General features: G+C 41.4%; 1 protein-coding gene across 2 annotated transcripts; it reads left to right on the top strand.

Moving 5' to 3' along the window:
* The first annotated feature begins 2,288 nt into the window (after positions 1–2,288).
* On the top strand, positions 2,289–22,944 carry CWF19L1 (CWF19 like cell cycle control factor 1). Of its 2 annotated transcripts, XM_075210227.1 has the most exons (14): positions 2,289–2,447; positions 3,185–3,269; positions 4,282–4,366; positions 6,727–6,828; positions 8,233–8,447; positions 10,048–10,166; positions 10,620–10,704; positions 11,225–11,368; positions 13,097–13,208; positions 14,290–14,369; positions 16,358–16,567; positions 19,276–19,395; positions 20,602–20,699; positions 21,956–22,944. In XM_075210227.1, exons 1-14 carry the CDS (start codon positions 2,425–2,427, stop codon positions 22,098–22,100), a joined length of 1,623 nt encoding a protein of 540 aa, XP_075066328.1. In that variant the 5' UTR covers positions 2,289–2,424; the 3' UTR covers positions 22,101–22,944. The 2 variants fall into 2 exon arrangements, with proteins under 2 accessions (XP_075066328.1, XP_075066329.1); XM_075210228.1 differs by lacking the exons at positions 2,289–2,447; positions 3,185–3,269; positions 4,282–4,366; positions 6,727–6,828; positions 8,233–8,447 and having other exon boundaries at positions 10,055–10,170.
* Positions 22,945–23,520: the final 576 nt, after the last annotated feature.

Here is a 23,520-nt window from a genome sequence, read left to right as displayed (position 1 = left end):
TCCCCAGAATCTCCTTGCTAAAGACCGTCTAAATGGTTGAAACGCGTTGGAGGCTTTAGATTGATTTACAAATAGATTTGGAATACTTTCAAACATTTTACTACATCTTTGAAATCAAACCTATGGACATGAAGTGAGAACGAGATCCTGGGAGCACTTTACAGCTATCAGATCCACGTCATGCGCTTATAGTTTTGCTTTCCGGTAGGAGTATTCTCATATACCTTTGTTCGTTGTTATATCTGGAACATGTCCCTTTTTATATGTGTCATATGTTTTTCGTATGGGATGAGTTAAACTCTTATTGTGATCATATTACACTAGATCTATTTATTTTTTTGTTCCCATGGTCCTAATGTTCCTATTGGCCAAGTGAGGAAGGAAACAAAAGAAATAAAGATTTATTCGAATACCTACGATCTTACATCTTCTGTCCTAATGTCCTTATTGGTCAAGTGAGGAAGGAAACAGAGATTCATTTGAATACCTACGATCTTACATTTTCTGGTAGGAATCCATTTCTCACTATAACACAGAGGTGACGGTGACGTGTAAGTCACGCATAGAGATCGTCTTCGTTTCACCATCACATATGATAGTTTGATATAGTTCAACATAAAGAGGACTGTGGAATGATGAACTTTTTCCTTTGATAGATTTTTTTATGCAATTTGGTCATACAATATATGTTTGGTGATATTTTCATCTTTGAAGATATATGTTCTATTTTTAAGCATTGTTTTTTATATAATGTTCTTCAGATCTTTGGGTACAATTTAGCGCTGAATAATTTGAATTCTTTTTGATCTGCAAGTCCCAACATGCCTTGCCAGATATTGTCTGGCTATCTGCTGACAAAGCATGCTGGGGCTTGTAGTTTCACAACACCTGGAGAACCACAGTGTGGCCAGGCCTGGTTTAAAGTGTATCATCATGTGGTAGAGAAGCCAATTGATGATGATAATGAAATTTTGTGTTTTTCGATGAGAGAAAGAAAGAAAGAAAGAAAAAACACGAGGGTATGTCTCCAAACATACCCACTTTTAAATAAAGAAATTTTCATCGTATTGGTATCTTTATTACTAAGCGTATTTTTTTTACATGACAGGTACAGGTCATCAACAATTTCCTTTTCCCTGCATTCTTTTTCTTCTAGTATCATATCCATTGTTACCTCACTTAGGGCCCATTTGCTATGCCCTGGTGCTAAACTAAATGATAGAAAATCTAGTTTCCCCCCAATTTAAGATGAAAATTTTGCCGGGACAGTTGAATGACGAATCATATCAGTTAAAGGCAATCAAAGCTGCTCATTCGGAAAATAAATATTGAAGGTTGAAAATATACAGATGCATAGAATCAAACCCCTGAAAAGTTGTAATTAAGCAGTAGCCCCAATGTAATAGTAGTCAGGACTTTGAAGTAGTGTTTTTGAAGTTATGTTTTGCCATTGTGTGAAGTCGTTATTGACCGCAGACCCACAAATGGTTATGCACACTCAGGGACGGTCATGGGTCTCCAGCACGCCCCTGCCCATGGCCGGCACATGCGCTGTGAAGCTGGGTATGTGTGGAAGAGGTGTCACTATGCATGTGCCTCTCCACCATTCCTCTGCACTCGCTAGGTGGAACACCCTCTGACATTCCAGCGCCAGACAAAAACCATGTATTTTCAACGCAGGTAAGCTGGTGGGGCACCCTGGAAAAGTGGCAGCCTCCTATCTCGCTTACTGTACCTTCAGAAAGGTAGAATGGGGAACATCCCTTTGTATGCTCATGGCCAAAAAAAAACAAACTTGTGCTTTTTTGTAATATATAATAACAATACTGAACCTTTATTTTTATTTAAGAACTTAACCAGTATTATTCTAAATATGAATCTAAAAACAATGCACACAGGCATGAAAATTACAAAAGATTAATATAATTGACTGTCCCTAGTTCTTCCAGAAAGTTTTAAAGATTTGTCCATAAAAAATGTCCTTATTTTTTTTATTATTAAATAACAGTGACCACTTGTATAGCACTATAATGAACCAAGATCCGCTTCACCAGCTTTTATACGCGCTCCCAATCAGTAAAGGGTCCTAGAAAACTATATTCAAATTTTGACAATTGTGTTATAATAAGAGAGTAAATATTGTGCTAGGACCTTTATATGCCTTATGGGAGTTGTAGTTTTTTTTGGCTACAGCTTCTGTAATGCCCTTTTAGAAATCAAACTACAACTCCCATGATCCTCCATGTCGCCGCAACTGATCACATTACACGATTTGTCCACTCAGGTGTGAGCTTGGCGGAAGTCCTGCTGTGTTGTCTCCATGCTGGAGTAGTTGGTGGAGATTTATCCGTTTGTAGCGTCGCAGCTGATCCCCGGGAGGCAGTGAGTGATCCCGGGCTGCTGGGCTCGTGGTTTCCCGGTGACATGTCGGAGAAGGCGCTGAGGGTGTGAGTATGATGGCCTGCAGCAGGGGGTGCAGTGCTTAGGGTCAGAGCATGGGCAGTAAATGCACAGGGTCTCAGTGCAAATGTCTATCCAGCATATCAGAGATGTTATCGTCTGCTTTACAGTTGCAATGTAAATGTGTCTCTTTATATATAGCACCATGTGAAACTTTCTGGGGTGGCTATAACTCTCTCTCTCTATCCCTATCAGTGCTGGAACTAAGGTTTTATAGTGAGGTATGGTGTGGAAGTGTGGCCATGTTTCTTGCCCTTAGTGTTGTATAGCTGCAGTCACTCTGTAAATATTTTTAAAATGTGGTTACACTAAATTGTTATACTAGATCCAGAAGAGACATGCAGTGAATGACCAGGTGCTAAAACAGTGATGGGCAACAGGTGGCCCTCCGAGCCTTCACCTGAGCAAACCCCCCCCCTTCTTAATTGTCAGATATGTATGTTATAGCTTGTATCACTTGTTTTAAAATGCTTGCTGATATGTTATTACAGATTGGCCTCTTTCTTTATATATATATATATATTTTGCTTTAGCTTATCACTGAGATTAAGTATAATGTGTGGCCCTTTTGAAGGTTATAGGTCACTGCTCTAAGGGTAAATTACCGGGGTTCTTACTTGGGGGGAAGGAGGTGGAGGTTTGAGCTGTGCAAATAGTTCACATGATGTGTGTTTTGATTTCATTATAAAGCATTGTTCTGTATCATTCGGTTCTCTGTTCTCAGGTTAGCCTGTGGGGATGTCTATGGAAAGTTCGATGTGCTGTTCAACAGAGTACGAACAATTCAGAAGAAGAGCGGCCAGTTTGATGTAAGGATGCGCGTTGTTCGGTGTTTAATTTTGCACTCTGGGCTTATGGTTTAAACTACGTCGAAGCTTGAAATCAACAGTGTAGAAATATCAATGTGGTCTCGAGACACAGAAGATGTTGTGACTCGGCGACCACCTGCTGCACTTTGTGTCGGGTTGATTAGTTTGTGTGTGAATATATACTGAAAAGCGAGGTCATTTCTACTTACATATTGTCTACTGGTTTAAAAAATGTGCACCGTGATTCAATGAATATTCACTATAAAGGATCTATCATCTCCATGACAAGTGCTGTTTTAACTCCAGGCTATTTAAATTCCAGGCTGTTTAAATCTTCTTAAGTCCCTGCTTTGCCTGGGAGAGGGATGGGTAGGATGTCCAGCATTTTTAATACTTAGCAGACTTCTGTTCCTTCCCTTCCCTTTTAGCCAGCCCTACTCACTAGTCAAGTATTCTGAAAAAGTGCAGGGGTCTGACCCTAATTACCATGCTAAACATCCTGCTCATCATGCAAATTGTCTGACCCATCATAGCCAAAATAGGGGGACAGAGGGGGGCTGTTTTCTTTTTAAAGTGTAGTTGTTGCCCTCTACACATTGGGAGCAGCCATATTGTGGGCTGCATCGATATCCATAAGTATTTAGCCTATTAAATCGCTTGGTATTTTTTTACATCACTCGTCTGAAGAGCCTCAGTGATGTCACTGGTTCCTAATGAATTGATTGGCTGCATGTTTATGAATCTTGGCTTAGCCCACAGTATTCTGTGTCCACTTTAAAGCAAATCTAAATTATGGGAAGTTTATTATATGTATGTAATTTTGGAAAAATCATCCTCGTGTATATTATTATTTCTATTTTTTCTGCTCTCTCCTTTTTCACCAACATCAGAAACCTATTAAACCAATTGAAAGTTATTTCATTTTTTCTTAAGCAGGAAGTTAATTATTTATTTATTGTTGAAACATAATTATTTTGTCACTAAATACTTCCTAAATGTATTTTTGTTTCAGCTGCTGTTATGCGTTGGAAGTTTCTTTGGCACAAGCCCAGAAAGTGAAGCACTTTGGGAGGAGTATAAATCGGGAGCAAAGCAAGGTATGGGGTTTTGCATGGTCACTACTGCTGTCTATCAGGGCATTGTATGCACAGTGTGTACATAGAATAATTGGCAGCAGAAATCTCTCTGGTTATCTATAAACTAAGCTGTTTGTAACAGTGATATGTAGTTTGTGGGTGGTGACAGTCATTCCATTCTATATTAATGCACCAACTACACTGGCCTGGTTCTCACAGTACAACTTCTAGAAGTATATATTCTACATAAGTTGTACAGTTTGTGCTTGGGGAAGAGGCTCCAGAAATATGGTACTTAAGACACTTGTATGGACAATACAATTCCACACTGTCTTGCACCTAGTGCCTAACATAGCAGGTTAGTTAGTAGGTAGACTGAACCCAACAGTTAAGCTATGATTTTGGGCAAATTTCAATGGCATAAAATGTAAATTGCAAAATATATTTTTTTTCGCGTGTATTTGCGGTTTTGCCAAACTTGCCAGTGTCTCTTTCATGGTTGTAATGGTCCCACGCGGCTCTCCTCTTAGCACCGGGCCTGTTTGAAATGTCCTGACCGGGAGTTGAAGCTTCTCCTCCTCTGCACTTCCTATTCATGCAAATGTTTCCAGCAGACCAAGTGGTAAGGGTATTTGCGTAGCTGGTGTAACCCCACAAATATACTTCAACATTTATTTAACAACTGTGTAATGATGTGTACTATTACAGACTAAGCTGACTAATAAGTATCATAATATTCTATATTGTTTGTGTGTTTTGTTTTTGTTCTTTTTTTGTTATTGTTTTATAGAATTCTTGTGTTTACAAGCAAGTTAATTCCATTAGCGAAGATATTGGTGACCTCTTATATAATACAAGTTAACCCGTGCATTATACTCATGCATTCTAGTCAAATCAAGCTACTTAAGGTGTTAAAAAGGTTCTTGTCATGCATTTGGGGCTAGGCCAGGCCTCCTCAGGGGAAAAGCGTTACTTCCCGACGTAAGCGCCCTTTTTTAACGTGGTTTTGTCCACATGTCACCACCTCATCATTCTTCTCCATCACCTCATCCTTCATCTTCTTCGCCACATCCTTAATCTCCATCGTCTTTCTGTTCTAAAACCTCTCGATACACAACGTTTCTGCTAAACACCTTATCGCTGTGCTCAATCAGTCTTCCTTGAAGGGCAGTATTCATAACCTGCACTTTCACATCACTGCTTCTCCGTACTAGTGAAAATGCGACATACAATTGCCCATGACCAAACACAGGCTCTGGTAAATAAATACCCACACGGTCAAGAGTTTGCGCCCTCAACTGGTAAATTTAGCCTTTACTACCTCTCCCACGGGGGAAAGGGGGGATGATGGAAGTTAACTGACTTCACTATTATAATTTTTTTGTCAAATAATGTCAGTATACCAAATTTCAGGTCAATTGGATGAGCCCTTTCTGAGAAAATAGTTTTTTACACACACACACACACACACACTAACACACGTCGCTAAGCTTATATATATATTGGATTATAGCATGTTAACACTAACTCTAAAATTAGAGACAAAATGTAGCAAGCCTCTCTCAGATGCAATAGACCACGGACCGCTCTCTCCTGGAAACACTGTGGTGACATCGCTGAGGTTTTGAGGGTGGTTGGAGGAACCTCGTTACCTAAATACAGCGTTCTATATTAAACACTGCAGGAGTAATTTAACAGTCAGAAACCACTTGTCCTGCACTAGGTAGCGCGTATAGCCTATCAAACTGCGTTCAAAGCACTGACGTTGGCCGGATGTAGTTTTGAAGCCGAGCATAGACAAGGGTCTAAATATATAGAGGCAGCCGTAGTGTGTATCTAGAAAACAAACTATTAGAGATTTTAGAAGGGGGATACATTTGAACGGTCTGTTTTTGCACATCCGATCCTATCAAAAAATAAAATAACTCAAAATAAATATATATATATATATATATATATATATATATATATTTTTGAGTTATGTAAGTGAAGTGCACTGTTGGATACATATTTTTGTTAGTCTTGATATGATGTTGTGCATATATTTAGGAAGCAGCCAAGCAAGTAGTGTAGTAATAGTGATCTCTTTATGTGTACTTGCAGAACAAGTATAGCATTTACAATACGTTGTCACCATTTTCTTCAGGTCACTCACTACAAAGCACAGTTCACTACTGTGTTCAATAAGCTAATGGCGAAATAATTATATTATAATTATTATTGTTAAATTGCACTAATCTGCAAATATTTGTGTAATGAATGTGTATTATGTGTTTGCAAAGTTTTTATATCTTTTACTTTATATAGTCGATTTTAAATCTGTTTTATTTGTATTATCTATTGCAAGTAACTTAATTAATACTGTCTCCGTTCCCTTACAGCTCCTATTCAGACATATGTCCTAGGGTCAAATAACCAGCAAACGGTGAAACATTTTGAAGATGTAGATGGCTGTGAATTGGCTCCTAATATTACCTACCTTGGTAAGTGTGTTTTATACAGATTAAAAGGGAAATAACTATTTCTGGTGGTTACTGTGGACGCTCATGTTCGTACTAGCAAAAGTTCCCGGACCATTGCCTTGTGCAATATATATTTGAAATGTGCCTATTTGTACAGAATTGTATGTGGTAGTGTAAGTTGTAGCATAGTGTGTGCCAGGTCTGTGTAGGGTGTAATGTTGTATATGGTCAACATTTTGTTTGTGTGAATGAAGGGGTCGTTGTACCTGTATGTCGGTACTGTCTCTAAAGATAGTGTAGTGTAAGTAATGGTGTATAGAGTAGGTGGTAGCATTGTGTGGGTGTATAAGTGTAGGTTATACAGTTGTGTCGGCAAAGTATGGGTGTTCATTGTGAGGCGTGTGGTAGTGTTCTGTAGTTTTATAGGTTAGTTTGGATGTTTGTAGGGTGTAGAGGGCAGGTGTAATGTAAGTTTTATGTGGGGTGGAAATGTAGCAAAGGTGATTTCATAGCAGACACTTGACTTGAGCTAATGAGGTACAGATGGGTTTTGAGAGGCTGTTTAAAGGTGCACAGATTAAGAGACGGATGGAGCCAGGGAGATGGTGTCAGTGGAGTGGGGCATCACGGGAGAAGTCTTGAGTTCTGGTGTGGGATGAGGTGATCAGTGCAGAGGAGAGACGGCGGTCATTGGCTGAACGCAGGGAACAGGCGGGAGTGTGAATGGAGAGGAGGTGGGAGATATAAGGAGCAGTGGAAAGGGAGAGGGCCTTGTAGGTGCAGGTGAGGAGTTTAAAGAGGATTCTGTAATGGAAAGGGAGCCAGTGTAAGGTGAGGCAAAGGAGGACCGCCGTGAAAGAATAGAGAGAAAGGCGGCGAGATGGGAGTGGGAGAGGCTGGAGAGGAGAAGGTTACAGTAATCAAGACGGGAAATGATGAGAGCGTGGATAATGGTTTTGGCGGCATCCTGAGAGAGGAAGGGCCGGATGCAGGCAATATTCTATAGTTGAAAGCGACAGGATTGGGCAAGAGATTGAATGTGGGGGGCAAAAGACAGGGGGCAGTCAAGGATCACACCCAGGCAGCGGAGTTGGGAACAGAAGAGATGGTGGTGTTATTAACGGTGATGGAGAGATCAAGGTGGGGTGAAGGTTTAGAAGGAGAGAGAACCATGAGTTCAGTTTTACTAATGTTGATTTTGAGAAAACGTGAAGTCATCCAGGGAGGGCTGACGTCAGAACCAGAAACACGAGAGGAGGGGGGTGGGGTGTCAGGAGAAGAGATGTAGAGTTGAATGTCATTGGTGTAGAGGTGATAATGGAGGCCGAAGGAAGAAATGAGGGTATGATTAATCTGTTTAATAAAGACTACGAGTATATATTCTCTTCAAAACTTACATTCCTTAACAATAGTTTGTTTCTCTAGGTCGCAAAGGAGTCTTTACTGGAGCCTCTGGCCTGCAGATTGCCTATTTAAGTGGCATAGAGAGCTCTAGTGAGCCAGCTCCTGCGTATTGCTTCAGTCCAAAGGACGTCCTGTCCCTGAAAATGTCCTTAACTACAAACTCGAAGTTCAAAGGTGTGGACATTCTGCTCACGTCGCCGTGGCCCAAAGACGTGTGGCATTATGGCAATACTCCGGTACGTAGAACACTCATTACTTTGCTATCGGGCAAATGGCAAATCTACAGAAATGGAAATATAAAAGCAGCTTATTAAGTGCAATAATACTGTATTTCTCTAAAGAATTGAAGGCGAAAATGTTCTCTATGGGTGGGACTAGGTGACCTAATGATACAAAGTTTTACTTACTGGCGCTTGGTGGATTTCTGTTAACCTGACAGCCAGTCATATACCCTGACCGTGGTTTGTGTGACTGTATCGGGGCTGTTACTGTGATATCTGCTTAAGATCATCAGGAGGGTAAACATATGGGTTTGGATGCTGCTCCCTAGATTCGTAGCTCAAGCAATTTAATAACTTCCTCTAAAATCTAAAAGAAAAACAAAACTTATTTTTATCACTAGAGGAAGTAAACATTCTGCTTTTTCACATCGCAGAGCATACCCAAATTTTACCATATACCCAGTATCTTCTTTTTTTTAGTCTTTTTTCATCCCCTGAAGGGGAATTTTGTGTAGATACAGGCTGTCCTTTACCTAGTTTGTAAAATGTTAATGTTTTAGCTGAGTCCTATGGGACATCGGTTGAAAAATTACTTTGTTTCAAATCAGTGTGTACATTTTGTCCTAAGATTTGAGCAATCAGCGTAGTGTTCCAGACCTTTAACATTGTTGCAAGGGGTTTAAAGACCATTATTCTTTTGTTGAGATAAGTCTTTATATTTCTGTGTCTTATTTTAAAGCTTCATAGCCATATTGTGGGTGTTGTTTTCATGGGGAGTAAATCATCGTCGCCATTTATTTATATAGCGCCACTGATTCCGCAGCGCTGTACAGAGAACTCACTTACATCAGTCCATGGCCCATTGGAGCTTACAGTCCAAATTCCCTAACACACACACACACACACAGACATACACACAGACAGAGAGAGAGACTAGGGTCAATTTTGATAGCAGCCAATAAACCTACTAGTATGTTTTTCGGAGTGTGGGAGGAAACCAGAGCACCAGGAGGAAACCCACGCAAACACGGGGAGAACATACAAACTCCACACAGATAAGGCCATGGTTGGGAATTGAACTCATGACCCCAGCACTGTGAGGCAGAAGTGCTAACCACTTGGCCACAGTGCTGCCCCAAATTGGACGTCTTTAGAAGCTGCATGGTAAGTAACAAGCAGAGGGCTAGAGACTACCTGCTCTTGTGACTTTCACCCAAGATTAGGCCAAGGCTGTGATCCTGAACGAAGAGCCACCCTACTTGCTAAGTTTCGCTGCTAATTTAAGCCATGGCTTTGCCCCTTCTCATGGCTCCATAGCAAAAAACCTCACTGTGTCCTGGAGTTCAGTGCGATGTAACTTTACACAGACCTTGTCAACAATAAAACGCGTTGTGTTTTGCAATTGTGACCCATCATTCGATGCTAGTACAGCAATACCACCCACGGACATACGATGTGAAAGTCTGCACGCATACCTCTCCTAGCACAATTACATACAAAACAATTGAAAATTTTTCAAACTCTGGAAGCTCTATTCATATATCCTATTTATTTTAGTGTGCATAATACATTTCTGTGCAGAAATAACTGATATTCCGCTCCACTTTGTCTTCAGACTGATGTGGACATAAAGAATTGTGGTTCTGCCATAGTAGCCAATCTTGCTGGCAGCTTAACGCCCCGTTATCACTTCTCTGCACTGGAAGGAGAAAACTATGAGCGGCTTCCTTACAGGTAGGTAAGAGATTTTTTTATTTAACATTCTTTTAATAGATTGTCTGTCTTGGCCAATCAGAAGCATTAGAATGTTCCCCACACAAGGGGTAATATAGCTAACCGCAATAGTAATGGTAGTACAATAGGCATCTATGTTTCACGCACTGTAATTAGAGCAAAACCTTATTGCATGGCCACAACTTATTCTGTCTGGTGTACAGACCAACCATCCCCCAATTCCTGCACACACCTCTGTTCCTCCCAGATACTGGGGGGCTTATACCAGCTGGTCCCATGGTGAATTTTGCTTAATGTGACGTTTCTTCTAGTAGAGGGGAGGGTGGCTGGGGTGGTATATGAAGCCAACGGAGGACTTTATGGAACGTTGCCATATCATCCAATATTTATAGAATTTGTATAGTCTTTAATGTACTATTCATTGAATATGTGAAATATTTTTTTCCTGCACAGAAATCATGCTGTCTTGCAAGAGAACGCCCAGCACGTGAGTCGTTTCATAGCTCTGGCTAGCGTCGGCAACCCTAGTAAGAAAAAGGTAACGTTAACTAAACTTGTTTTAATATTGGGCGATCTCGCCATTTCAACGTTTAAATTTTAATTTACTCCGTTTTCCTTTTGAATTCAATCGGAATTTAGAAAATGTAATTAGGAGGAACAGTGATTTTGTTTTAGTAGTGTCTTTCAATAAATATCATGTGTATTAAATTGAAAAAGATATCTGTCCTTTATCTTCGTAAATAGAAATAATAATAAATATTCACCCTTAAGCTTGGTTGGTAATGTCTCACATTGATGGTATATGGTGATCATTTTTGTAATTAATCTTCTGTATACTAGAGCATTTATGTTTTGTTACCGCAGCGTCAACTGTAGTGATCAATGTTATACGTCCGTGTAGCCATAACATTTTGTCAGGACCAGGCTAGTGGTCGTATGTATGTACGGATGTCTACACCTAGGTTGCCCCTGAGTTGTATTAGTTCTTCAGTCAGGGTCTTTCTGCCCATATGTAACTTTGCCCAGCTCCTTCTAATCCACAGTCTTTTATTTTGCAGTACATCTATGCGTTCACCATTGTTCCGTTACGTTCAATGGATTCGGCAGAGCTTGTGAAACAACCACTAGATGTCACCGAGAACCCATACAGGAAATCAGAGAAGGATGGGAAGAGGAGTCAAGTGACTAAAGCCGCGGAGGAGGTAGGGAATGAGAGCTGATGGCACAGTCAGTGGAGATCACTTCTCTTTGCATGATGTATACATTGGATCAGTTCTAAACAGAGTACTGGCTTTATTATGTGATCCAACCCCATCCCCGTCTCTTTCATCCTCACTCTACCATTATTATTATATAAAGTGTCCCTGTCTCCTCTGCGGTGAGCGCAGGCAGCAATTTCGCGGGATGATTGCAGCGTTCCGCTCATAAGGACCGGTTCCGTCACTGCTCACACAGCCTTTGTGTCTACTTTATAACCTTATTCATGAAGTGGCTGCATCCAGGTGACCAGGTGGAGCAGTTTGGGGGGTTTTCTTTTTGTTTTAAGTATTCTATCATTGTATAGACTATTTACAGGGAGTTACTGATGCTTATTTATAAACTTTAACCATAGAAACAATCATTGCTGTCCCATTTGTTTTCCTGGTTACAGTTGTTAGCCTCCACCTGACAAATTACAGTAACAGTGTGTTTCTGAGGATTAATCAGGCAATTTCATGTGTCAAGAATCAGAAGTCATTCCAGTAAGTTCATAGCACCCACTGCAGTTTTAACTGTGCTATGTTATTTTAGGTCGTAGTTGGCCTTTAAAATGTATCATGAAATTCAGTTTTGGTGTTTGGTCTTAGCTGCTAAATTGTATTTTGGGAGCCCACACCCTGCCCTCCTCCTTTTAGAATATCCTCTCTGTGGTACATTGTTTGGACATGGCTGCGTTGGAATAGGAAGCCTTCTGGTGTTACAGGAGGGGGGGTTTATAAGGGGGTACATCAGCCAGTTCCAATATTCTTTTTGTTCTGTTGATACCCTACCATTGCTGCATGGGTGCTCTCCATATCTAGCCCCCGATTGGCTGCTGTAAAGTCGACAGAATCCGAGTGTTGGGGGCGTGTACAGACTGTAACTATCAGCAGAGTAACTCTGTCTCCTCCTTTATTAGTGCTGCTCCTGCCGTACTCACTGAACACATGGAGCCTGGGATTCCAGGCTCCAGTGACCTCCAACAGACAAGCTGAGCTAACTGTAAACTATAATGTTAACAACAAATGACCCTGCAGGCAGTTAGGAATTGTTGTAACTACAGCCAGGTATCTGATACAATACAGGGAAGGTTTGGGTGGCGGTGCCCAGCGAAGCATTAGTGCCAAGAGAAGGGGACAGACTTTCTTAGGAATATTGCAGTGTTGAGTCAGCAACCTTTAAGCGTTTCCTGATTAAACAGGGCTGGCAAGTGAGTAGTTGACCCTTTACTGCAAATTATTTCTCTGCTTTGTCCCAGGACCTGTAGTTCCACAATTTCTGGCTGCTTTAGTAAATAATAGCTGCATGTCTGCTATTTTCTGACATTTCGTTTCCTATTTAACAATATGATGCAGCATTCCAGAAGAATCAATTAACCTGTGTGGTTGTGTTTGGGTCATTTTCCAGAGGCCAAGGTCCGTTGGGTTTTTAGAGTCTGCTCAGACACAGCTGTGAGCTCCACAGATGATAATTGTGTGTTTCTTTCATTTATACTTGGACCTTTTTGTTTACTCTCTATTGAGAGAGTAGTAACAGAGTATCTGTTTTGTTTTCAGGTTTCTATTGTTTTCTAGCCATTAAAGGATCTATATCAGTAAGGATCTATTTCTGTAATTCGCAGTTAACTAGATGGGCGTCTCAGTCTTGCTCTTGATCATTTTAAATGTCAGGACTTTGTTAACTTTCCCCAGGAAGAGCCATCCCAGCAGTTTTTCTTTGACTTGAGTAAACAGCAAGGGAAAAAACGTCAGTCGGACGGGAGGGGCGGCCAGCGGGCTCCAGGAAAACAGCCCAGAAAACACCGTGAGTGATTGAGACTTTCCTTGTACATCTCATCATGTTTAGAGCAAAGCGTCTCCCTATGCGTTTTCATGGGAGGCTTTCTGCAAAAAAATGGATGGAATTGAATATCTGGGACATCAGTAACTGTGCAGTAACCCAGAGTAACCAATAGTACAGTTCAGAAACTGGTAGGAAAAAAGCATCTGCTGACAACAGATTTTTTTTTTTAACTGACACAATGCCAAGAACCTAATGATATGTAAACACCGAGATATGTCCACATTTACGGGGGAATCCTGTGACGTCATAAGCGCTTCTGCCAGCAGAGGGCAGTGCAGGAGGAACTGTGCAGGGTCTCCCCTCCCTGTTTGTATTCATCATTTATTTATATAGCGCCACTAATTCCGCAGCGCTGTACAGAGAGCTCACTCACATCAGTCGCTGCCCTATTGGAGCTTACAGTCTAAATTCCCTAACACACACACACACACACACACACACACACACACACACACCCCCCCCCTCCCCCTCCCCCCTGTAAGGGGTGGCTGGCTTATACATGTATTTTTAAATGTATGTATCAAAGACTACTGCTTTATTATAGAAGCCGTTTTAATTGTGTTCATTTATTATTTTATTTTTGCTGGCTGACAGCGGAGTACTTTTATTTATTTGTGTAGTAAACCCCACCCCCCTCTTTGTACCATTGTATTTAGCATGGGTAACTTAAATTAGAAAAAGCAAAATGTTCAAAAACAATCCAAGCCTTTCTTCTCGTACTGCCACCAAGAGAGTCCTTTCTGGGGTAGTGAACTAGGGATACAAGTGTAAGCCTTGTCTATAAAACCTGGGTAATCTTGTTATGTCTTTCGTTCTGGCGACTTACTGAAAAGTTCTCTGAAGCGTTTGTAAAGTATACATGTCGTCTAATCAGTGACAGCGGCTATTTTTTATTTTTCTGAACCAATATTTGGCCTGTCCGATCGCCGGGATCTTGTGATCTCATGGAGGAATAAGCCCTAAAGTGTGTAGGTAAAAACTACGCTGGACATGTTGTAGATGTTTTATTAACCATTATTTTATTTTATTTTTTGCCGAATAGCTCAGCCAACCGGACCGTGCTGGTTTTGTCTTGCAAGCCCTGAAGTAGAGAAGCACTTGGTGGTCAGCATTGGGGAAGATGTAAGTATTAGACATTACTACTAAATGCTTTGTGTAACAGAACTTGAGTTATTTGAATTAGTTTTTAGACGTGCAGCTCAGAGTAAATTTTTGTTCTTTTATTAACCATTTCTGTTTGGGAAGATTCACTCTGACTCTGCAAAGGAAAAAATCCCCCCCTCCCCCCTTTATTTCACATTTTAACACATGTATTTGTGTTTATTGGTAGCTCTTCTATATAAGGTAACTTGCTTTGTAGGTTAGTTGTCCTTATTAATGGTTGTCAATGCTGCCTTATCCAAGGGCCTCACTAATAAACAACTCTGTCCTGATGCTATAACGGTATTGATGAGAACACAAAAGGAAGAGAGATAAATGAACGTATTTAGTAAAGGCTGTGGTGGGGCACGTACGTACGAACAAATAATAGTTAAGTGAATGTGATAAACTGCTTTAATGGCTATGCTGTAAGTTATACAATGAACATGTATCGCCCTTCCTGTGTGGTCCCACAGCAATTGTATCTCTACAATAACCGCATGCTGGCTGCTTTATTATTATTTATTATTATTATGGTAGACTGGCACAATCCCAGGACTACTTGATAACTGGCACAAGAACAGGCTCAGTAAAGTACTGACCTGTCATCTGCACATTAAACTGCGTTTTGCTCCTTGAAATCTCAAATATTTCTATAGATGACCGTAGACATTAACATTTATAATTCTATTTAAGCATCACCCACAAGGCAATAAAACAGTTGTCCCATATCCCCTCCCCCCCTTTCCCTACTTAACCTCATCCTCCAACTTCGGAGATCAGTTTTCCAAGTGGCCTTGGCATTGGTTGTCTTTTACTTTTAAATCCGAATCTTTGGTCAGGCTCTTCTGATACCTGGGCTCTATGGTCCAGTGACCATAGAGCCTGCCCCGCTTCCTTTGCATGCGCCTGCCCCGCTTCCTTTGCATGCGCCTGCCCCGCTTCCTTTGCATGCGCCTGCCCCGCTTCCTTTGCATGCGCCTGCCCCGCTTCCTTTGCATGCGCCTGCCCCGCTTCCTTTGCATGCGCCTGCCCCGCTTCCTTTGCGATGAAGGACTTGACAGAACCTGACAGGTAGCCCGAATCGGCAGCTCTCTGCTCTCCTGTAGACACACCAGATTTGCAGGAGGCGGACCAGTGGTCCAAAAGGGGATGACCTATCAACTTGTCTTGTCATGTATAGTCATACTTGCCAACTGTGGCAAGTTGCAATGCGGGGGAGAGGTGGGCGTGTGGGGACGGGGCTCGATGAATCGCGTCATTGTGGCCCCGCCCCCCTAACTTGTCAATCTTTATAAGCCTATAGCAGCAGGAGGCGGGGCCACGATAACGCGGATATCGCGTCATAAGCTCCACCACTCATCTAAAGACATGGCCTGTAACCGGGAGGTTTACCTGCTCTTTCGGGAGTCCGGGAGAACTCCTAGAAATTCGGGAGCCTCCCGGGAGAGTAGGCAGCTATGCGTATAGTGGAGATAATACTGTTCCACAAGATTCGCCTAATTCCACATTTGACCAGCACACTTTGTGCGCTCTGCTGGCAGAACTTGTCCTTCACTGTCCCCAGCCCTCCCCAACCACACAGCAGAATGAGTTATTGTCCTCCGAGTTCTGTTCATGGACTTTGTAAATTTGCATTTTTTTAAAAGGGGAATTTTGAAGATTGTATAGCCAAAATGACACCCTACTGCAAAGCCTGTTCTTATGCAAAATTCAAAAGATTTCTGTATTTTCACTCCTCTCTAATGTGCTCAATAAGTGAGAACAGGGGCTGGATGTAACATGATATCTGATGGGAAATGGAGACCAGCAGAAAGCCACAGGCTGAGAGTTATAGTTGAAGGAGCCGGGTTCCCCTAGCAGAACAAAGTAGTGTGAGAAACCTTCCACAATTGTGTGACAAGGTTGGGGTTTCAGACTCCTCTTTAAATAAAAACAAAGTACAAATATACATCTTGTTTTTTTCTTAGTGCTACGTTGCGCTTGCAAAAGGCGGCCTGACGTCAGACCACGTCCTCATCCTGCCCATTGGGCACTACCAGGCCATGGTGGACCTCTCGTCTGAGGTAGTCGAAGAATGTGAAAAATACAAAGCTTCCTTGAAGAAGTTTTACAAGGCAAAGGGGAAGAGATATGTCATGTTCGAGAGGAATTACCGGAGTCAACATCTCCAGTTACAGGTAAGAACCAGAGTCCTGGGAGAACGTTCAGAGAATTCTACTGTTTATTCATGGACCGTTGATCTGACAATAGAGGAGCAATGTGAAATTGGATGCAATATCATCTACAAAACAGATCCGTCTTATCTAAGGGCAGCAACAATAAATCTGGATGGAGAACAGACTTCTCTGAATGTTGGGGTCCACTTCACGTTCTGGTTGGAGTTGTTCTTTAGACTAACCTACATCCTAGACGTGTTATACTAACCTACATCCTAGACGTGTTATTATACTAACCTACGTCCTAGACGTGTTATTATACTAACCTACATCCTAGACGTGTTATTATACTAACCTACATCCTAGACGTGTTATTAGACTAACCTACATCCTAGACGTGTTATTATACTAACCTACATCCTAGACGTGTTATTAGACTAACCTACATCCTAGACGTGTTATTATACTAACCTACATCCTAGACGTGTTATTAGACTAACCTACATCCTAGACGTGTTATTAGACTAACCTACATCCTAGACGTGTTATTATACTAACCTACATCCTAGACGTGTTATTAGACTAACCTACATCCTAGACGTGTTATTAGACTAACCTACATCCTAGACGTGTTATTATACTAACCTACATCCTAGACGTGTTATTAGACTAACCTACATCCTAGACGTGTTATTAGACTAACCTACATCCTAGACGTGTTATTAGACTAACCTACATCCTAGACGTGTTATTAGACTAACCTGCGTCCTAGACGTGTTATTAGACTAACCTACACCCTAGACATGTTATTATACTAACCTACATCCTAGACGTGTTATTATACTAACCTACATCCTAGACGTGTTATTAGACTAACCTACATCCTAGACGTGTTATTAGACTAACCTGCGTCCTAGACGTGTTATTAGACTAACCTACACCCTAGACGTGTTATTATACTAACCTACATCCTAGACGTGTTATTATACTAACCTACATCCTAGACGTGTTATTAGACTAACCTACATCCTAGACGTGTTATTATACTAACCTACATCCTAGACGTGTTATTATACTAACCTACATCCTAGACGTGTTATTATACTAACCTGCGTCCTAGACGTGTTATTAGACTAACCTGCGTCCTAGACGTGTTATTAGACTAACCTGCGTCCTAGACGTGTTATTAGACTAACCTACATCCTAGACGTGCTATTAGACTAACCTGCGTCCTAGACGTGTTATTAGACTAACCTACATCCTAGACGTGTTATTAGACTAACCTACATCCTAGACGTGTTATTATACTAACCTACGTCCTAGACGTGTTATTATACTAACCTACGTCCTAGACGTGTTATTATACTAACCTACGTCCTAGACGTGTTATTATACTAACCTACGTCCTAGACGTGTTATTATACTAACCTACGTCCTAGACGTGTTATTATACTAACCTACGTCCTAGACGTGTTATTATACTAACCTACGTCCTAGACGTGTTATTAGACTAACCTACGTCCTAGACGTGTTATTAGACTAACCTACGTCCTAGACGTGTTATTATACTAACCTACGTCCTAGACGTGTTATTATACTAACCTACGTCCTAGACGTGTTATTATACTAACCTACGTCCTAGACGTGTTATTATACTAACCTACGTCCTAGACGTGTTGTTAGACTAACCTACGCCCTAGACGTGTTATTATACTAACCTACGCCCTAGACGTGTTATTATACTAACCTACGCCCTAGACGTGTTATTATACTAACCTACGCCCTAGACGTGTTATTATACTAACCTACGCCCTAGACGTGTTGTTAGACTAACCTACACCCTAGACGTGTTATAGTCTAGATACATTTCCCCGAATTGTGGCATTGCCTCTGATGGTTTACCTGTTTATATTGTGGGTCAGCCTGGTAATGTCACATAGAGAATAAGAGCAACAGGTCTCCTAGGAGATCATTTAAAGTCTTCTGATCTCTGCTGTTCCTCCAGCTCTCACAGTCATTACATTTCATTAGTTTAAGTCTGTAAAGGCAGGTTGTCCTGTCACATGATGACTTTCCTGTTCTGAGGGATGAGCTTGTCCCAGTGATGACTTTATTATTTACATTATCTTTTTTTTTAATTAATTTTTTTGGGAACATTTTTTTATTTTCTTTTTTTCTAATCTTGACTTTAACATATCAGCTTTATTCCAAAGTGACTTGTTCATAGTTTAGGGGAATATATTCTGAGTTTCTGTAATGTGAAGAGATAAAGTATAATTAGTGTTGAGGTAGTTGTGGTGTTTCCTTAACGCTGCGATTGGGCAGCTCACGGTCACCTGCTGCTCCTGCACACAACAACACCTAGAACTCGGCAGCCCTTCTGGGGTGCAGCGATATACTAAAAACCCGAATCAGATTTAAAGTGGACCTCTCGCCTACACACAGTGGGGGCAGCCATTTTGTGGGCTGAGCTGTTGTTCATCATGTAGCCTTTTGATTCGCTAGAAACCAGTACCTCATGAATATTAGGCAGTGCCTTAATGATGTCACTGCTTCCTAGCAAATTGTTCAGCCCACAATATGGGTTTCTCTGCGGTGTATATACAGGATGGGTTCACCTCAGTGGTTTCCATTTTGTTATACAGCCATGTTTTAGGTTTCCCTCTAACACAGACATCTTTACACAAACTTACCGCTTAGTACGTTGGTTAATGCATCCTTTCCTCCAGGTGGTTCCTCTGCCATTGACCTGCTGCGCCACAGAAGACATTAAGGAGTCCTTCATTGTCCAGGCGCAGGAGCAGAACATAGAGCTGTTGGAGATCCCGCAGCACACGGACATCAAACAAGTACGTCGGCGCACTAACCAACCCTTCTAATACTGGTTTTATGTTTATATTATCTCCTTCCACCTTATTGAATGTGGACACATCACCTACTGGCGGTAGAGGCGGCCATTTTGTGGGCTGGATTAATATTCATGAGAAGGCCGCTTATCCGTTCCCCGGGAACCAATGATGTTGCAGATCATCACTGAATATTGACTCGGCCCACAAAATGGCTGCCTCTAATGTGTAACCTAGTGATGGACAGAATGTGGCCCCGGCTCCTTACGGCTTTATGACTCTCTGGTCCGTTTCTCGGCTGTACGCCCCATCGGCTCATCTTATTCACTACTTTTATACCCCAAAGAGCTTTGCCCATGTTCCAAGCTATTATATAAGTGAGTGGGAGGTTGAAGGGCGTTTTAGGGCAAGTGAGAAGCGGTTTGAGGTAAATGGGATTCTTAGGGGCAGATTCAATTAACCGTGTTACTCTTGAAAGTAACGCAGCTTGCGCACTATTAACGTTACTACGGTAATAGTGCACGTTATTGCAGTTATGACTGTAATTTCAAAGCTGATCTTTCTCTCCTTGTGCCGCGAGCAGTAATCTGGGTTACAGTTACCACATTAACGTTAACAGAGCGAGGGACGCATTACTTTCGAAAGTAACGCGGCCAATTGAATCTGCCCCTTAAAGGCATATGGGGGTATTTTGGGGTGATTGGGGGGGTTTGAGATCGGAAGAGTGGTTTACAGTGAATGTGTGATCTATTGTAGGGTCTTGTGCTGTCTCTTTATTCCGTTAAATGTATAGTTTTATTACTGAGATTAAGTGTAATCCATGCGCGGCCCTTATGGAGGTTAGAGGGGTTGTCTGTGTCTGCCCGTAAACGGTGGGGACACTATTTATAGGGGTAATTTATTCACCCGGAATCTGAGACCCAATTACTAGAATTTGTTATTTTCTTTCCCTGATGTGTGCTCTGCAGCACCCGTCCTTTCCGCTTTCTCCTACTCTTCCTCTTCCTGGGGATTGGTTAAAGAAAAAAACAAAATTCCTGCAGGAATGAGATATAAAAGGGAGAGTTAGATTTGGAACAAATATTCCTTAAGTGCCAAACTCCTGGAAGGACGCTTTATACATCATTATCAGTGTGTGTGTGGCCCCCTCCATAGGATGTAAGAGAGGGAAATTACCGATGTAATATTGAGCTTATTTCTGCTTTTCAGATTGTACAGCCTGGGACACCGTATTTTTACGTCGAATTAGATACCGGGGAAAAACTCTTTCATCGGATTAAGAAAAACTTCCCATTGCAGTTCGGAAGGTAGGATGTTATCTTAACGTTGTGACCAGAGGAGACTAACTGGATAACTTCCCGTCGTAACGTATAACGTTATAACACTGTGTGCTTTTGCATTGATAACATTAAACCAGGATATTTCCAATCTTTTGAAACACAGTAGTTGCAGTTCAACAGTGAAGTGGAATCTTGAAAATAAAGATTGCTGCAGTGAATGGGTTAAAAAAAACTTGATAGAATGAGTGAAAGCACCTGCTGTATGAACACGCCCCAACACCATGATAGATAGATGTGTGTATATATATATATATATATATATATATATATATATATATATAATATATTGGCGCCTAGCGCCCTGTGATTTAGCGCAACTGGCTGCTCCTTGCACCTGTGATTCCCACCATCCCCCCACCCTTGGGACGCCTTATTTAAATCTAGATGGACACTTTTTCTGGGCACTGCCCCACTTAATGCCGCCGGTCCCTACCGGTCACCAGTCTGTACAGGGTCCTGGGTGTTACATGTTGTGAAGATACCGGGTTCTCTTACTCCCCCAGACACCCAGCGGATAACATTAAGTTGATGGTTTATTTTGCACCGTACACACAGATAGATAAAACACACAGCCAGAGTATGTGTTCGGCAATGTGACAATATACCAGTAACAGTCTAGATAGAGCGCGTCCTTGGATAGGGTAGAGCTCCTCGCAGTTATCACACACGGAATAATAACAGATCGTCCCACAAAGGAGCCTGAAGAGCGGTACCATGCAGGAATAGTGATAAATACACACAGGAAGTGAAGATACGATGTACACAGTCCCTTAGCCAAAGTCAGGGACTAGCATGGGTATCTGTTGTGTGACCGCCCATGGCGCTGGGTCCTGGTTGGTGGGGTTAGGGCCTGAAATGTTTCTTAAAGTCCAGAGAAGAACAGTGGGAAGTAAATAGGCCTTGAACCCTGTCATGGGTCCCTCTGAGTGTCCCCTAAGGAGAGGAAATTTAACCCACGAGTGAGATGTTGCCGTTCCCTCATGGGTACTTCCTGTGTGGGAGGTAATGAACCAACCAATTACAGACTCTAGCAACTGGCCAGTCCTTGGGAACAAAAGGGAACTATAAAGTAACGGCCCCGTGTCAGCCTACTGAGTGTCCTCACACATTTCATGAAACCCAGGGTTGCTATTACTACTTTTTGGGGCCCTTTTTACAACATTTTGAAGCTTTCCCAAGGTTTCTAGGGCTCCTCACTTTTCCATATTGTTTCCTAATTACAGGGAGGTGTTGGCGAGTGAAGCCATCTTGAATATACCAACCAGAGCTGACTGGAAAGCGTGTAAACTGAGCCGCGATGAAGAGGAGGATCAGGCCAAGGCTTTCAGAAGAGAATTTGAACCATTTGACTTCTCATTGCAAGACTGAGTTGTTTATCGTCTATCACATCTCAGTGCTGTCGGTGTCTAATAAGCACACCATTGTGATCTGGACTTCATGTAAAGTGGAGTTAAACCCACAAAAACATTGTATAAAGGTAATTACATGAGTCCCCCACTGTTTATTTGAATGTGCGGAACAGATGTTGTTCACGACATGTTGCCATATTTCTGTGAAAGTCCTTACCACACACCAAGTCACTTGGTTTAAAAGATAAATGGTTTATCTGTGATGTAACAAAATATTTTTTATTATGTTTTTTTTAAAGCTCTTTTAAACACCACTCTTTAAAAGTCACTTCCTTTTATTATAGAATTCTTTGGTCTTGGTATTCATGTCACATGATCACACACCTTGGTACCTCTTATGGCCGATGAACTTGTACTACTAACCAGTCACTATAAGGGGTATTATCCATTCACCGCTCTTACAGTATTGTATGCTTCTGGAATTTTCCAAGCAATGTTTTGTTACATACAAAAATCATGGATGTATATAGGGAAGTTTCCATGCTCGCCTATACTGGTGCACAGGAAAAATGGCGTCGCATTTACAGCAACCAATCGGATCCTGACATTTTCTAGTGCATTTCTGGAAATCAAAGCAGACGGTCAGCTGTAGCATCCTTCTTCCTGTGCACCAGTATTGTTTTTATCCAGCTTTTTGGACACGCAGATTTACTATTTCTCAATCAACTTTTGAAAAGGAAAAACAACCGAACAATAGATACTTTTGTCTACACTTTTTTTTAGTTTGAAACCTGTAAAATGTATTTAAATGTTTTTAATAAAATACCATTTATGTGTACTGCCTTTGCCGGGTGGAAGGGAAATGATGAGTTGCTGGTTTTTGTCACGTGGGGGGAAATTCTTCTTGTCCTAAATTCCGCACTGGTTCATGGAGTTTGGCAAAGTCTCGACATCTGTTGTGCAGAAGGAATTTTATGGTTTTCCTTTTATTCCAAGAAGAATTCAGAGCGCACATTTTCAGATTTCACTGCTGCCTCAGACACGACTGTAGATGGAATGGAAACTGGTCCGTTATGTGATTTCAGCACGGACCGTTTTTGTCAAAGTTGACCGGTGTACATGGTGGAGGCTGCCACTTTGTAGGCTGTTCAATTATATGGATAGATCGGGGTGGGGTGTTAAGTAATTGCCTTTTTGCTTTAAACATTTTTTGTTAACTTTACAGGAAAAAGTTACAAGAATGCTGTCATGTTTCTTAAAGCAGCAATCTCACATAACTTAAAGAAAATCAATCAAATAGCTTTTAGTTAGTCATTTCTCTTAGCTTTTGAAAAGGAAATAATGATTTAAAGGAGGATAGCTTTCTGGTTTGTATGCAAAAATGGCTGCCAGACAGTTAGTTTGCTATACAGACACAGGATCTCGGCATATCATGTGAT

Source organism: Mixophyes fleayi, chromosome 4 (genome assembly GCF_038048845.1).
Source record: "Mixophyes fleayi isolate aMixFle1 chromosome 4, aMixFle1.hap1, whole genome shotgun sequence".
Lineage (NCBI taxonomy): Eukaryota > Metazoa > Chordata > Amphibia > Anura > Limnodynastidae > Mixophyes > Mixophyes fleayi.
Note: the sequence above shows the minus strand (reverse complement) of the source record. Positions and strands in the feature narration are given on the sequence as shown.

Bases quoted from the DNA above. Each gene is read 5' to 3' on its own strand.
- CWF19L1 (XM_075210227.1), top strand. From the start codon at position 2,425: ATGTCGGAGAAGGCGCTGAGGGT. The intron at 8,448-10,047 runs GTACGTAGAACA...CTTTGTCTTCAG, and splicing joins GGCATTATGGCAATACTCCG to ACTGATGTGGACATAAAGAA. The intron at 13,209-14,289 runs GTGAGTGATTGA...TTTGCCGAATAG, and splicing joins AAAACAGCCCAGAAAACACC to CTCAGCCAACCGGACCGTGC.